This window comes from Salvelinus namaycush, chromosome 25 (genome assembly GCF_016432855.1).
Source record: "Salvelinus namaycush isolate Seneca chromosome 25, SaNama_1.0, whole genome shotgun sequence".
NCBI lineage: Eukaryota > Metazoa > Chordata > Actinopteri > Salmoniformes > Salmonidae > Salvelinus > Salvelinus namaycush.
In genome coordinates this window covers 39,869,225-39,886,770 of record NC_052331.1, presented here as the reverse complement: position 1 = coordinate 39,886,770, position 17,546 = coordinate 39,869,225, and the positions used below count along the sequence as shown (strand labels likewise).

Genomic DNA, 17,546 nt, shown 5'->3' with positions numbered 1-17,546 from the left:
TAAGGGGTAGTGTGGCGAAGCCGGGTTGGTTACCTGAGCCAACTCCCCGGGCTAACCGTGGAGTGAGAGGGCGTCGTACTGGTCAGACACCGTGTTATGCGGTAAAGCGCACGGTGTCCCCAGTACGCGTGCTTAGCCCAGTGCGGGCTATTCCACCTTGCCGCACTGGGAGGGCTAGGTTGGGCATCGAGCCGGATGTCATGAAGCCGGCCCAACGTATCTGGCCTCCAGTACGTCTCCTCGGGCCGGCGTACATGGCACCAGCCTTACAGGTGGTGTCCCCGGTTCGCCTGCATAGCCCAGTGCGGGCTATTCCACCTCGCCGCACTGGCAGGGCTACGGGGACCATCCAACCTGGTAAGGTTGGAGAGGCTCGGTGCTCAAGAGCGCGTGTCCTCCTTCACGGTCCGGTATATCCGGCGCCACCTTCCCGCCCCAGCCCAGTACCACCAGTGCCTACACCACGCACAAGGCTTCCAGTGCATCTCCAGAGCCCTGTTCCTCCTCCCCGCACTCGCCCTGAGGTGCGTGTCCTCAGCCCGGTACCTCCAGTTCCGGCACCACGCATCAGGCCTATTGTGCGTCTCAGCCGGCCAGAGTCTGCCGTCTGCCCAGCGGTGCCTGAACTATCCGTCTGCCCAACGCCGTCTGAGCCATCCGTCTGCCCAACGCCGTCTGAGCCATCCGTCTGCCCAACGCCGTCTGAGCCATCCGTCTGCCCAACGCCGTCTGAGCCATCCGTCTGCCCAGCGCCGTCTGAGCCATCCGTCTGCCCAGCGCCATCTGAGCCATCCGTCTGCCACGAGCCATTAGAGCCGCCCGTCTGTCCCGAGCCGTTAGAGCCGTCCGTCAGTCAGGAGCCGCTAGAGCCGTCCGTCAGTCAGGAGCTGCCAGAGCCGCCAGCCAGTCAGGAGCTGCCAGAGCCGCCAGCCAGTCAGGAGCTGCCAGAGACGCCAGCCAGTCAGGAGCTGCCAGAGACGCCAGCCAGTCAGGAGCTGCCAGAGACGCCAGCCAGTCAGGAGCTGCCAGAGACGCCAGCCAGTCAGGAGCTGTCAGAGCTGCCCTACAGTCATGAGCTGCCCTACAGTCATGAGCTGCCCTACAGTCATGAGCTGCCCTACAGTCATGAGCTGCCCTACAGTCATGAGCTGCCCTACAGTCATGAGCTGCCCTACAGTCAGGAGCTGCCACTCAGTCCGGAGCTGCCACCCAGTCCGGACCTGCCGGAGCCCCTCAGCCCGGACCTGCCGGAGTCCCTCAGCCCGGACCTGCCGGAGTCCCTCAGCCAGGACCTGCCGCCCCTTATCCTGGTGCTGCCCCTTATCCTGGTGCTGCTCCTTATCCTGGTGCTGCTCCTTATCCCGGTGCTGCCCCTTGTCCCGGTGCTGCCCCTTGTCCCGGTGCTGCCCCTTGTCCCGGTGCTGCCCCTTGTCCCGGTGCTGCCCCTTATCCCGGTGCTGCCCCTTATCCCGGTGCTGCCCCCTATCCCGGTGCTGCCCCTTATCCCGGTGCTGCCCCTTATGACTAGGGTGGGGTGGGGACCACGACCAGTGCCGGAGCCGCCGCCGTGGAAGGAAGCCCACCCAGACCCTCCCCTAGACTATGTGCTGGTGCGCCCGGAGTTCGCACCTTAAGGGGGGGGTTATGTCACGCCCTGGCCTTAGTATTATTTGTTTTATTTATTATTTTAGTTAGGTCAGGGTGTGACATGGGGTATGTGTGTATTTTGGGGTATTATATGGTAGAGGGGGTGTTGGTTGTAGTTTATGGTTTTGTGTTGAGTGTATTTATCTAGCTGTGTCTATGGGTGTGTAGTTTTCTAGGAAAGTCTATGGTGGCCGGAATGGGTTCTCAATTAGAGACAGCTGATTTCTGTTGTCTCTAATTGGGAGCCATATTTAAGGCTGCCATAGGCTTTAGCTATTTGTGGGTGTTTGTTTCCTGTGTTAGCGTTTGGGCCACACAGGACTGTTACAGGTTAGTCACGTTTGTTGTTTTTGTTCATTTGTAGTGTTTGTTGGTTTGCCATTAAAATCATGAATACCTCCTACTCCGCATCTTGGTCCGATCCATGCTCCTCCTCGTCCGAGGAGGAGAACGACATTGACAGCCGTTACAGTCAACTGTGGGACCTTATATAGACAGATGTGTGCCTTTCCAAATCATGTCCAATCAATTGAATTTACCACAGGTGGACTCCAATCAAGTTGTAGAAAACATCTTAAGGATGATCAATGGAAACAGGATGCACCTGAGCTTCGAATCTGAGCTTCGAGAACTTCGAGTCTCATAGCAAAGGGTCTGAAATCTTATGTAAATAAGGTATTTCAGTTTAGGGTTTGGTACATTTGCAAAAATGTCTAAAAACCTGTTTTCACTTTGTCATTCTGATGTATTGTGTGTAGATTGATGAGGATATTTTTTTATTTAATACATTTTAGAATAAGGCTGTAACGTAACAACATGTGGAAAAAGTCATAGGGTCTGATTACTTTCTAAAGGCACTGTATATGGATGTATGATCTCTATGCAAAGCGTTTTTATGGTCCAGGAATTCTGGCTTATTTACATTGGTCTCATCCCCCACACAAGTCTTTAGATGCTGTGACACCCTGTGGAGATTGGGCCTGGAAGTGTTGAGGTTACTGTAAACTTGGTATTGTTTGATTGGTTAATGGTGGTTGGTTTTGGGTTGAAAGGTTACACCTTCAGATGTTATAAATGGAATTACATGCCTTTGTTCCTTCTCTTATCCTGTTTCCAGCCATGGAGGAAGGTTGTATGATCAATTCTCATCAAATCAAAATCAAATAAAATGTTATTGGTCACATACACATATTTAGCAGATGTTATTGCTTGTAGCGAAATGCTTGTAGGAATTTACTAGGCGTCTAGGACTCTGGCCTAGTAAGCATCTCTTTATTCATGCTTTGTCCTGCTTGGAATAATGACTTGTTAATGCTTGTTAATTCTTTTAACTTAATTTATGCCTAGCATGTGAATCCATTATTAATTGCACAATGTTAATTAAATATTTGTCTTTGATATAGACAATTCCGAGACCAATTCTTGCTAGTCAACGTCATCTCATTGCCTAATGCTTGCTTGTATATTTTAATTATCTTTATGAAGCCAGATAAGCATTTTAATAGGCTAATTGCTTAGTCTTATTACGAGTGACGTGAGGTATTTATAATTTCATATATGATAACAATGACTGTCCACTACACCCTCAGATTCTCTGGCACTGGTCTTTTAACTATCCCATAGCCTAGGACCAAGAGGCATGGAGAGGCAGCCTTTAGTTACTATGCCCCCTGCCCTCTGGAATAGCCTGCCAGAGAACCTGAGGGGGGCTGAAACTGTGGACATATTTAAAAGAAATCTTAAAACACATCTTTTTAGCTTTGCTTTTCCTTAGGGTACTTTTTAGTCGTTCAGTTCTTATTGTTATTCTTTTGTTTTTTATCCTCCTAAGTTTGTTGTGTAGTAAATATTTCAGTTTTCATTTTCATCGTTTTTTATCATTTATTTTCTGTGAAGCACATTGTGTTGCGTTCCATGTCTGAAATGTGCTGTATAAATAAAGCTTGATTTTATTTGATAATTTCAATCATTTTCTGGCTTTAACAATGTCATTTCAACCAGTTTGCCCACTTGGTTATTGACTAGGGGTATTAACAAGAGGTCCACACTTCCGTCACAACTCACCAATTGCCATCATGTAGTCCCAGCGGTCCAGCAGGCACATGCTGAACTGCAGCCCATCGAGGGTGAGGCCCACATCGATGAGGGCCGACGTCCGGTCAGGTGTCTGACACACGGCCGAGGTCCAGGCCACCAGGAACCACAGCACCACCAGCAGGATGACCCCTAGCAGACGCAGCACCCGCCAGCTGGTGATGTAGGGCGTCCGCTGTGCCGTACGGGACAGGAACACCTTCAGCACCCTGGAGGAGAGAAGAGAGAGAAGAGTTGTTTCTGTTCCCACATCCCAGCAGGTTGTTTCTGTTCCCACATCCCAGCAGGTTGTTTCTGGTCCCACATCCCAGCAGGTTGTTTCTGGTCCCACATCCCAGCAGGCAACATGTGGCACTTGACGTCTAATAGTGTCATTTTAGGGTTTTGTGGTTCTCCTTGAGAAGACGTCATATAACCAGATTATAACCAACTGGTCTCTGTTCTAACCAGATTACAACCAACTGGTCTCTGTTCTAACCAGATTACAACCAACTGGTGTCTGTTATAACCAGATTACAACCAACTGGTGTCTGTTACAACCAGATTACAACCAACTGGTGTCTGTTCTAACCAGATTACAACCAACTGGTGTCTGTTCTAACCAGATTACAACCAACTGGTGTCTGTTATAACCAGATTACAACCAACTGGTGTCTGTTATAACCAGATTACAACCAACTGGTGTCTGTTATAACCAGATTACAACCAACTGGTGTCTGTTACAACCAGATTACAACCAACTGGTGTCTTTTCTAACCAGATTACAACCAACTGGTGTCTGTTCTAACCAGATTACAACCAACTGGTGTCTGTTATAACCAGATTACAACCAACTGGTGTCTGTTATAACCAGATTACAACCAACTGGTGTCTGTTATAACCAGATTACAACCAACTGGTGTCTGTTACAACCAGATTACAACCAACTGGTGTCTGTTCTAACCAGATTACAACCAACTGGTCTCTGTTCTAACCAGATTACAACCAATTGGTCTCTGTTCTAATCAGATTACAACCAACTGGTGTCTGTTACAACCAGATTACAACCAACTGGTCTCTGTTCTAACCAGATTACAACCAACTGGTGTCTGTTATAACCAGATTACAACCAACTGGTGTCTGTTCTAACCAGATTACAACCAACTGGTGTCTGTTCTAACCAGATTACAACCAACTGGTGTCTGTTATAACCAGATTACAACCAACTGGTGTCTGTTATAACCAGATTACAACCAACTGGTGTCTGTTATAACCAGATTACAACCAACTGGTGTCTGTTACAACCAGATTACAACCAACTGGTGTCTGTTCTAACCGGATTACAACCAACTGGTCTCTGTTCTAACCAGATTACAACCAATTGGTCTCTGTTCTAATCAGATTACAACCAACTGGTGTCTGTTACAACCAGATTACAACCAACTGGTCTCTGTTCTAACCAGATTACAACCAACTGGTGTCTGTTATAACCAGATTACAACCAACTGGTCTCTGTTCTAACCAGATTACAACCAACTGGTGTCTGTTATAACCAGATTACAACCAACTGGTGTCTGTTCTAACCAGATTACAACCAACTGGTGTCTGTTCTAACCAGATTACAACCAACTGGTCTCTGTTACAAACAGGTTGTTAGGCTCTAAATGAACCTAGTAAATATCACGGACGATTAGTAAAGTTTAGACCAAGTTTATTCACCCCTTGGGGTGGCAGGTAGCCTACTGGTTAGAGCGTTGGACTTGTAACCGAAAGGTTGCAAGATCGAATCCCCGAGCTGACAAGGTAAAAATATGTCGTTCTGCCCCTGAGCAAGGCAGTTAACCCACTGTTCCTAGGTCGTTATTGAAAATAAGAATTTGTTCTTATTAACTGACTTGCCTGGTTAGATACATTTTTAAAAACACAGCTGCATAAGACAAAGACATGGTTCCTATACATACCCCAATTTGGGTGGAGTCTCCTCCTTCTCTCTAAACATGACATCTTTACTAGCCAGGAAGTTAAGTGATGCGGGCAACAAACTGTTCCTTCTCCCTTAATGTGACCTGACCTCGACACCCTTCCTTACTAAACCACATCTCTCCACCATTATCAGTGCCTGCCAACATGTCATCGTCTTTCCCTCCACTCGGTACATTCCAAGCTTAATTGCCTCCACCATATACCTTCCTCCTACAGATACCCATTAACTTCTGGTGTAGACCCTAGACTATGGCACCGCTCATGTCTCTATTATAACTTATGATTAACAATATTTAAAGTTTAGAAATCCGAACCCATCAAGGTAAAGATATATTTTTCATGAAATGATCAAGACATCACTGGGAAACTACTGCTATTCATCCCTATCATTATTTATTCTACTGATTATGTGACTGACAGAAGCAACACTACTTTTACTGCAACCACTTTTTATCTTCTACCACTGCTATGATTCATTACACTGCATTATTCCTTCTACCACGGCTATGATTCATTACACTGCATTATTCCTTCTACCACTGCTATCATTCATTACACTGCATTATTCCTTCTACCACTGTTAGAATTCATTACACTGCATTATTCCTTCTACCACTGTTAGAATTCATTACACTGCAATATTCCTTCTACCACTGTTAGAATTCATAACACTGCATTATTCCTTCTACCACTGCTATCATTCATTACACTGCATTATTCCTTCTACCACTGCTATCATTCGTTACACTGCATTATTCCTTCTACCACTGCTATCATTCGTTACACTGCATTATTCCTTCTACCACTGTTATCATTCATTACACTGCATTATTCCTTCTACCACTGTTATCATTCATTACACTGCATTATTCCTTCTACCACTGTTATCATTCATTACACTGCATTATTCCTTCTACCACTGCTATCATTCATTACACTGCATTATTCCTTCTACCACTGCTATCATTCATTACACTGCATTATTCCTTCTACCACTGCTATCATTCGTTACACTGCATTATTCCTTCTACCACTGCTATCATTCGTTACACTGCATTATTCCTTCTACCACTGCTATCATTCATTACACTGCATTATTCCTTCTACCACTGTTATCATTCATTACACTGCATTATTCCTTCTACCACTGTTATCATTCGTTACACTGCATTATTCCTTCTACCACTGTTAGCATTCATTACACTGCATTATTCCTTCTACCACTGTTAGCATTCATTACACTACATTATTCCTTCTACCACTGCTATCATTCATTACACTGCATTATTCCTTCTACCACTGTTAGCATTCATTACACTGCATTATTCCTTCTACCACTGCTATGATTCATTACACTGCATTATTCCTTCTACCACTGCTATCATTCATTACACTGCATTATTCCTTCTACCACTGTTAGAATTCATTACACTGCATTCTTCCTTCTACCACTGTTAGCATTCATTACACTGTATTATTCCTTCTACCACTGTTATCATTCATTACACTGCATTATTCCTTCTACCACTGCTATCATTCTTTACACTGCATTATTCCTTCTACAATTCATTACACAGCATTATTCCTTCTACCACTGCTATCATTCTTTACACTGCATTATTCCTTCTACAATTCATTACACTGCATTATTCCTTCTACCACTGTTAGAATTCATTACACTGCATTGTTCCTTCTACCACTGCTATCATTCATTACACTGCATTATTCCTTCTACCACTGTTATCATTCGTTACACTGCATTATTCCTTCTACCACTGTTAGCATTCATTACACTGCATTATTCCTTCTACCACTGTTAGCATTCATTACACTGCATTATTCCTTCTACCACTGCTATCATTCATTACACTGCATTATTCCTTCTACCACTGTTAGCATTCATTACACTGCATTATTCCTTCTACCACTGCTATGATTCATTACACTGCATTATTCCTTCTACCACTGCTATCATTCATTACACTGCATTATTCCTTCTACCACTGTTAGAATTCATTACACTGCATTCTTCCTTCTACCACTGTTAGCATTCATTACACTGTATTATTCCTTCTACCACTGTTATCATTCATTACACTGCATTATTCCTTCTACCACTGCTATCATTCTTTACACTGCATTATTCCTTCTACAATTCATTACACTGCATTATTCCTTCTACCACTGCTATCATTCTTTACACTGCATTATTCCTTCTACAATTCATTACACTGCATTATTCCTTCTACCACTGTTAGAATTCATTACACTGCATTGTTCCTTCTACCACTGCTATCATTCATTACACTGCATTATTCCTTCTACCACTGCCATCATTCTTTACACTGCATTATTCCTTCTACAATTCATTACACTGCATTATTCCTTCTACCACTGCTATCATTCATTACACTGCATTATTCCTTCTACCACTGCCTGCATTCGTCAGTGTTACGGCTCCGTTAATACTTATCCTATACTACTGCTGAAAGACCCTTGCAAGAGCCAGCAACAGTGTGTCCTCTGAAGTGTGGGCTAGATTAGCATAGATATAAGGAGCTATTTCAACCTCTGGGGTCTCTGAGGGATAGACCATGATTGATCCTGCCTCATCTTTGATATCTGTGTGGGATTCTCCTATATTGAACTGACACTAAGGTTAGGTTTCAAGCCCATCACACCATGAGGAACTTAAATTGTAATTTTGTCAGGGGAAGTAGCAAGGCTGCCCTTTGGCCCCTTATTTTCTGCACTCACAAAACTATATTAACTGAAGTGGGAGTACACACACACACACACACACACACACACACACACACACACACACACACACACACACACACACACACACACACACACACACACACACACACGATCAGATTGATTTGTTTCGCTGCTGTGTCTGCGAAATGTAAAAAGGCCAACATGAAAGCCAAGTCATTTCCAGAAGAGAGTGGAGAGAACTCTAAGCTACAGTAGGTAGCTCTGTGTGATTGAGAATGTAAAGTGCTACCTATGCCACTGTCCACTGACTACTAAGGAGCAAAATAGAACAATGGCAAACCAGGCCCAATTCTGAGAGGAACCTGTTTATTGGAGGGCACTCTACAGGGCAAACTCATTAAAGAGCATCATTGGGAAAAATCGTTGGGAGAAAAGACAGAAAGTTCTAGGCAGAACACTGCAGAAGTTCTCATTCGGCCAAATCACATTTTATTTGTCACATGCCCTGAAAACAACTGGTGTAGACTTTACCGTGAAATTCTTGTTTTATACGAGCCCTTCCCAACAATAAAAATAAAACACTAACACAAGAGTAATAATACAGACGTATGGAATACAGAAGAATGGGACTACAGTATAGTTGGAGCTATATACAGGGAGTACCAGATCAATGTGGAGCTATATACAGGGAGTACCAGATCAATGTGGAGCTATATACAGGGAGTACCAGTACCAGATCAATGTGGAGCTATATACAGGGAGTATCAGATCAATGTGGAGCTATATACAGGGAGTACCAGTACCAGATCAATGTGGAGCTATATACAGGGAGTACCAGTACCAGATCAATGTGGAGCTATATACAGGGAGTACCAGTACCAGATCAATGAGAAGCTATATACAGGGAGTACCAGATCAACGTGGAGCTATATACAGGAAGTACCAGTACCAGAACAACGTGGAGCTGTATACAGGGAGTACCAGATCAATGTGGAGCTATATACAGGGGGGTACCAGTACCAGATCAATGTGGAGCTATATACAGGGGGGTACCAGTACCAGATCAATGTGGAGCTATATACAGGGGGGTACCAGTACCAGATCAATGTGGAGCTATATACAGGGGGGTACCAGTACCAGATCAATGTGGAGCTATATACAGGGGGGTACCAGTACCAGATCAATGTGGAGCTATATACAGGGAGTACCAGTACCAGATCAATGTGGAGCTATATACAGGGGGGTACCAGTACCAGATCAATGTGGAGCTATATACAGGGGGGTACCAGTACCAGATCAATGAGATGCTATATACAGGGAGTACCAGATCAATGTGGAGCTATATACAGGGAGTACCAGTACCAGATCAATGTGGAGCTATATACAGGGAGTACCAGTACCAGATCAATGTGGAGCTATATACAGGGAGTATCAGATCAACGTGGAGCTATATACAGGAAGTACCAGATCAATGTGGAGCTATATACAGGAAGTACCAGATCAATGTGGAGCTATATACAGGGAGTACCAGTACCAGAACAACGTGGAGCTGTATACAGGGAGTACCAGTACCAGATCAATGTGGAGCTATATACAGGGGGGTACCAGTACCAGATCAATGTGGAGCTGTATACAGGGAGTACCAGTACCAGATCAATGTGTAGCTATATACAGGGGGGTACCAGTACCAGATCAATGTGGAGCTATATACAGGGGGGTACCAGTACCAGATCAATGTGGAGCTGTATACAGGGAGTACCAGTACCAGATCAACGTGGAGCTATATACAGGGGGGTACCAGTACCAGATCAATGTGGAGCTATATACAGGGAGTACCAGTACCAGATCAATGTGTAGCTATATACAGGGAGTACCAGTACCAGATCAATGTGTAGCTATATACAGGGAGTACCAGTACCAGATCAATGAGAAGCTATATACAGGGAGTACCAGTACCAGATCAATGTGTAGCTATATACAGGGAATACCAGTACCAGATCAATGTGGAGCTATATACAGGGAGTACCAGATCAATGTGGAGTTATATACAGGGAATACCAGTACCAGATCAATGTGGAGCTATATCCAGGGAGTACCAGTACCAGATCAATGTGGAGCTATATACAGGGAGTACCAGTACCATATCAATGTGGAGCTATATACAGGGAGTACCAGATCAATGTGGGGCTATATACAGGGGGTACCAGTACCAGAACAATGTGGAGCTACACACAGTACCAGTCAAAAGTTTAGACACACCTACTCATTCAAGGGTTTTTCTTTATTTGTACTATTTTCTACATTGTAGAATAATAGTTAAGACATCAAAACTATGAAATAACACATATGGAATCATGTAGTAACCAAAAAAGTGTTAAACAAATCAAAATATATTTGATATTTGAGATTATTCAAAGTAGCCAGATCAAGTAACAGACACACCTTGATGACAGCTTTGCACACTCTTGGCATTCTCAGGTAGTCACCTGGAATGCATTTCAATTAACAGGTGTGCCTTGTTAAAAGTTAATTTGTGGAATTTCTTTCCTTCTTAATGCGTTTGAGCCAATTAGTTGTGTTGTGACAAGGTAGGGGTGGTATACAGAAGATAGCCCTATTTGGTAAAATACCAAGTCCATATTATGGCAAGAACAGCTCAAGTAAGCAAAGATAAATGACAGTCCATCATTACTTTAAGACATGAATGTCAGTCAATGCGGAAAATTAGTTTATTTAAGTGCAGTCGCAAAAACCATCAAGCGCTATGATGAAACTGGCTTTCATGAGGACCGCCACAGGAAAGGAAGACCCAGAGTTACCTCTGCTGCAGAGGATAAATTCATTAGAGTTACCAGCCTCAGAAATGGGCAATTAACTGCACCTCAGATTGTAGCCCAAATAAACGCTTGACAGAGATCAAGTAACAGACACATCTCAACATTAACTGTTCAGATGAGACTGTGTGAATCAGGCCTTCATAGTCGAATTTCTGCAAAGAAACCACTACCAAAGGACACCAATAATAATAAGAGACTTGCTTAGGCCAAGAAACACAACCAATGGACATTAGACCAGTGGACATCTGTCCTTTGGTCTGATGAGTCCAAATGTGACATTTTTGGTTCCAACCGCTGTATCCTTGTGAGATGCAGAGTAGGTGAATGGATGATGTCCAAGTAACCGGCACTGTACTGCACCGCCGTAGCTCTGCGTTGTGTGTGATTGATTGAGACTTCGGAGATCAGGTTGTAATAATGAATCAGAATTCACTCTCTGCATCCAAAAGAAAAGACAAAACATTTGTTGAGCACAAATATGCTCTGCGAATCGTCGCCTCTTTCTACAACAGACGCACACAACAGTGGACTGGGATCAGTCGTGGAGCAAGGCATTGTTCACACATACAGTATCTTAGCTAGCTAGTAACCACATGTTGAATTCAAAATGTTAATATCATCCTAAAAAGTACGAATACAATTGCATCTTAACAATACCATCCACTTATGAGTAACCTCTAAATATACAACATTATTCATGAACAAAACATTGTAGGTAGGACTTTGTGCTTACAGGAATCAAACTTTTCTGAAAACAACAGAAAAAGCATGCCTACCTCTCATAATGCATCAAAATTATTTGAGCACGAGCACGCAGGGCAAAACGTAAGTACACACTCCCCTACTCCCAGGTTGCAGGGCAAAACGTAAGTAAACACTACTCTATTCCCAGGATGCAGGGCAAAACGTAAGTAAACACTACTCTATTCCCAGGATGCAGGGTAAAACGTAAGTAAACACTACTCTATTCCCAGGTTACAGGGCAAAATGTAAGTAAACACTACTCTATTCCCAGGATGCAGGGCAAAACGTAAGTAAACACTACTCTATTCCCAGGATGCAGGGTAAAACGTAAGTAAACACTACTCTATTCCCAGGTTACAGGGCAAAACGTAAGTAAACACTACTCTATTCCCAGGATGCAGTGCAAAATGTAAGTAAACACTACTTTATTCCCAGGATGCAGGGCAAAACGTAAGTAAACACTACTCTATTCCCAGGATGCAGGGATGCATAATTACACATCAACATTCTATATTAATATATGAACCTGGTGAAATTCATAATGTATTTTAACAACTGTTACATCAGCATGTGTGGTTCCCACCGTGAAGCATGGAGGAGTAGGTGTGGGGGTGCTTTGCTGGTGACACTGTCTATAAAGGCACACTTAACCAGCATGGCTACCACAGCATTCTGCAGCGATTCGCCATCCCATCTAGTTTGTGCTTAGTGGGACTATCATTTGTTTTTCAACAGGACAATGACCCAAAACACACCTCCAGGCTGTGTAAGGGCTATTTGACCACAAAGGAGAGTGATGGAGTGCTGCATCAGATGACCTGGCCTCCACGATCACCCGACCTCAACCCAACTGAGATGGTTTGGGAGGAGTTGGACCGCAGAGTGAAGGAAAAGAAGCCAAAAAGTGTTCAGCATATGTGGGAACTCCTTCAAGACTGATCGATAAGCATTCCAGGTGACTACCTCTTGAAGCCGGTTGAGAGAATGCCAAGAGTGTGCGAAGGTGTCATCAAGGCAAAGGGTGGCTACTTTGAAGAATCTCAAATATAAAATACATTTTGATTTGTTTATTTTTTATATATTTTTTATTTAACCTTTATTAACTAGGTAAGCCAGTTAAGAACAAATTCTTACTTACAATAATGGCCTACCAAACACCACTTTTTTTTTGTTACTACATGATTCCATATGTGTTATTTCATAGTTTTGACATCTTCACTATTATTCTAAAATATAGAAAATCCAAACTACTGTATATACATGCAGTACCAGTACCAGAACAATGTAGAGCTATATACAGGGAGTACCAGTACCATATTATGGGATTGATTTCTGCATGATACAGCTTGGGTATATTTACTAGGAACCAAACAGGCCGAAACAGAGAGGAACCTACCCGAATATGCAGCTTCAAAACGTTTACCATGGTGCAAAACATTTTGCATACGGCATGTACTAATGAATACACCCCATGTGAAAGACCTGTACAAGAAAGTAGACCTGTAGCAAACCTGTAAAGCTTCAGGATCACTGTTCCGTAGGCAGTGGCAAAGCCCAGGAGACGCACCCATCTCAGGAGGATACAGCGCAACACGCTGGGGCTGAAGTACAGTATCATCACCTAAACAGAAGGGGAGATCCACATTACTCTCATTATACTCTACTTCCCTTCTTTCTTTCTTTTTACAGAAGTAGTCCTACTTCTTTAGTAATGTTCCTGTCTATTAGACAGGGTAGTGAAACAGGAGCTGTTTATTAGACAGGGTAGTGAAACAGCAGCTGTTTATTAGACAGGGTAGTGAAACAGCAGCTGTTTATTAGACAGGGTAGTGAAACAGGAGCTGTTTATTAGACAGGGTAGTGAAACAGCAGCTGTTTATTAGACAGGGTAGTGAAACAGCAGCTGTCTATTAGACAGGGTAGTGAAACAGGAGCTGTTTATTAGACAGGGTAGTGAAACAGCAGCTGTTTATTAGACAGGGTAGTGAAACAGGAGCTGTTTATTAGACAGGGTAGTGAAACAGGAGCTGTTTATTAGACAGGGTAGTGAAACAGCAGCTGTTTATTAGACAGGGTAGTGAAACAGCAGCTGTCTATTAGACAGGGTAGTGAAACAGCAGCTGTCTATTAGACAGGGTAGTAAAACAGGAGCTGTTTATTAGACAGGGTAGTGAAACAGCAGCTGTCTATTAGACAGGGTAGTGAAACAGCAGCTGTCTATTAGACAGGGTAGTGAAACAGGAGCTGTTTATTAGACAGGGTAGTGAAACAGGAGCTGTTTATTAGACAGGGTAGTGAAACAGCAGCTGTTTATTAGACAGGGTAGTGAAACAGGAGCTGTTTATTAGACAGGGTAGTGAAACAGGAGCTGTTTATTAGACAGGGTAGTGAAACAGCAGCTGTTTATTAGACAGGGTAGTGAAACAGCAGCTGTTTATTAGACAGGGTAGTGAAACAGGAGCTGTTTATTAGACAGGGTAGTGAAACAGGAGCTGTTTATTAGACAGGGTAGTGAAACAGGAGCTGTTTATTAGACAGGGTAGTGAAACAGGAGCTGTTTATTAGACAGGGTAGTGAAACAGCAGCTGTTTATTAGACAGGGTAGTGAAACAGCAGCTGTTTATTAGACAGGGTAGTGAAACAGCAGCTGTTTATTAGACAGGGTAGTGAAACAGGAGCTGTTTATTAGACAGGGTAGTGAAACAGGAGCTGTTTATTAGACAGGGTAGTGAAACAGGAGCTGTTTATTAGACAGGGTAGTGAAACAGGAGCTGTTTATTAGACAGGGTAGTGAAACAGCAGCTGTTTATTAGACAGGGTAGTGAAACAGCAGCTGTTTATTAGACAGGGTAGTGAAACAGCAGCTGTTTATTAGACAGGGTAGTGAAACAGCAGCTGTTTATTAGACAGGGTAGTGAAACAGCAGCTGTTTATTAGACAGGGTAGTGAAACAGCAGCTGTTTATTAGACAGGGTAGTGAAACAGGAGCTGTTTATTAGACAGGGTAGTGAAACAGCAGCTGTCTATTAGACAGGGTAGTGAAACAGCAGCTGTTTATTAGACAGGGTAGTGAAACAGGAGCTGTTTATTAGACAGGGTAGTGAAACAGCAGCTGTTTATTAGACAGGGTAGTGAAACAGGAGCTGTTTATTAGACAGGGTAGTGAAACAGCAGCTGTTTATTAGACAGGGTAGTGAAACAGGAGCTGTTTATTAGACAGGGTAGTGAAACAGCAGCTGTTTATTAGACAGGGTAGTGAAACAGCAGCTGTTTATTAGACAGGGTAGTGAAACAGCAGCTGTTTATTAGACAGGGTAGTGAAACAGCAGCTGTTTATTAGACAGGGTAGTGAAACAGGAGCTGTTTATTAGACAGGGTAGTGAAACAGGAGCTGTTTATTAGACAGGGTAGTGAAACAGGAGCTGTTTATTAGACAGGGTAGTGAAACAGGAGCTGTTTATTAGACAGGGTAGTGAAACAGGAGCTGTCTATTAGACAGGGTAGTGAAACAGGAGCTGTTTATTAGACAGGGTAGTGAAACAGGAGCTGTTTATTAGACAGGGTAGTGAAACAGGAGCTGTTTATTAGACAGGGTAGTGAAACAGGAGCTGTTTATTAGACAGGGTAGTGAAACAGGAGCTGTTTATTAGACAGGGTAGTGAAACAGCAGCTGTTTATTAGACAGGGTAGTGAAACAGCAGCTGTCTATTAGACAGGGTAGTGAAACAGCAGCTGTTTATTAGACAGGGTAGTGAAACAGCAGCTGTTTATTAGACAGGGTAGTGAAACAGGAGCTGTTTATTAGACAGGGTAGTGAAACAGCAGCTGTTTATTAGACAGGGTAGTGAAACAGGAGCTGTTTATTAGACAGGGTAGTGAAACAGGAGCTGTTTATTAGACAGGGTAGTGAAACAGGAGCTGTTTATTAGACAGGGTAGTGAAACAGGAGCTGTTTATTAGACAGGGTAGTGAAACAGCAGCTGTCTATTAGACAGGGTAGTGAAACAGGAGCTGTTTATTAGACAGGGTAGTGAAACAGCAGCTGTTTATTAGACAGGGTAGTGAAACAGGAGCTGTTTATTAGACAGGGTAGTGAAACAGCAGCTGTTTATTAGACAGGGTAGTGAAACAGCAGCTGTTTATTAGACAGGGTAGTGAAACAGCAGCTGTTTATTAGACAGGGTAGTGAAACAGCAGCTGTTTATTAGACAGGGTAGTGAAACAGCAGCTGTTTATTAGACAGGGTAGTGAAACAGCAGCTGTTTATTAGACAGGGTAGTGAAACAGGAGCTGTTTATTAGACAGGGTAGTGAAACAGCAGCTGTTTATTAGACAGGGTAGTGAAACAGCAGCTGTTTATTAGACAGGGTAGTGAAACAGCAGCTGTCTATTAGACAGGGTAGTGAAACAGGAGCTGTTTATTAGACAGGGTAGTGAAACAGGAGAGAGTGTAGTCCCGTGTAGTTCAGTTGGTAGAGCATGACAATTGCAAGGCAAGGTTTGTGGGTTTGATTCCATGGGGGAACAGTAGAAAAGTAAGTATTAAAATGTATGTACTCACTATTAGATAAAAGAGTCTGCTAAATGTCTAAAATGTAAACGCTAGAGCAGCGGGTTGGATTCAAACCCATGCTCACAGCGGTGCATAGTAAATGTGATCCAGAGGCTGGACCACCCTAGGCCACTACATTATAACCGTAGGTTTATGTGACAGGGAAAACGCACATTTAATCAAGTTTTTTGTGAAGGTGCCAGATTTTGTGCCAGACAGCTAATTTTCAACTGTAGTCTCTCCCTAGGCAGATAGAACTAAACATCACTGAGGCATCGGGCGCCCCCATTTCTCTTTCTGCCTTGCTGACAAAACTTCAGCTTTTGTTAATAGTTGGATGGAGGCACCAGGTCATGCATGGTGAACTGAACCAAGGGTAACATGTATTTGCTTTCAGCTTCTGTATGTTTACATACTTATTTCATTATATATTCCAGCAGCTGCAGAATCACAAATATCACATCTCACATGACTAAAATAGATTTGTGTTATAAACCCCATACTGAATATGCAATGTATTGTGACAATTTGAACTGTTTGGGTTTAACCCTCACGACGGAGAACCTTGTATTGTGAATTCAACCGCTATGAAATATGAACCATGTAACTAGTATGTCAACCATGTAACTAGTATGTCAACCATTCAACTAGTATGTCAACCATTCAACTAGTATGTCAACCATGCAACTAGTATGTCAACCATTCAACTAGTATGTCAACCATGCAACTAGTATGTTAACCATGTAACTAGTATGTCAACCACGCAACTAGTATGTCAACCAGGCAACTAGTATGTCAACCACACAACTAGTATGTTAACCATGTAACTAGTATGTCAACCATGTAACTAGTATGTCAACCATTCAACTAGTATGTCAACCACGTAACTAGTATGTTAACCATGTAACTAGTATGTTAACCATGCAACTAGTATGTCAACCATTCAACTAGTATGTCAACCATGCAACTAGTATGTTAACCATGCA

At 43.1% G+C, this 17,546-nt stretch overlaps 1 protein-coding gene across 1 annotated transcript in view; it reads right to left on the bottom strand.

Moving 5' to 3' along the window:
- The window catches only part of LOC120019942 (probable G-protein coupled receptor 158), a 151,665-nt gene that overhangs the window by 36,027 nt on the left and 98,092 nt on the right, over nt 1-17,546 (bottom strand). Inside the window, exons 7-8 of the mRNA XM_038963352.1 lie at nt 13,520-13,629; nt 3,712-3,950 (exon numbers count right to left, since the gene is read on the bottom strand). Coding sequence (XP_038819280.1) covers nt 3,712-3,950; nt 13,520-13,629 — 349 coding nt within the window. The remainder of the gene's footprint in view (nt 1-3,711; nt 3,951-13,519; nt 13,630-17,546) is intronic.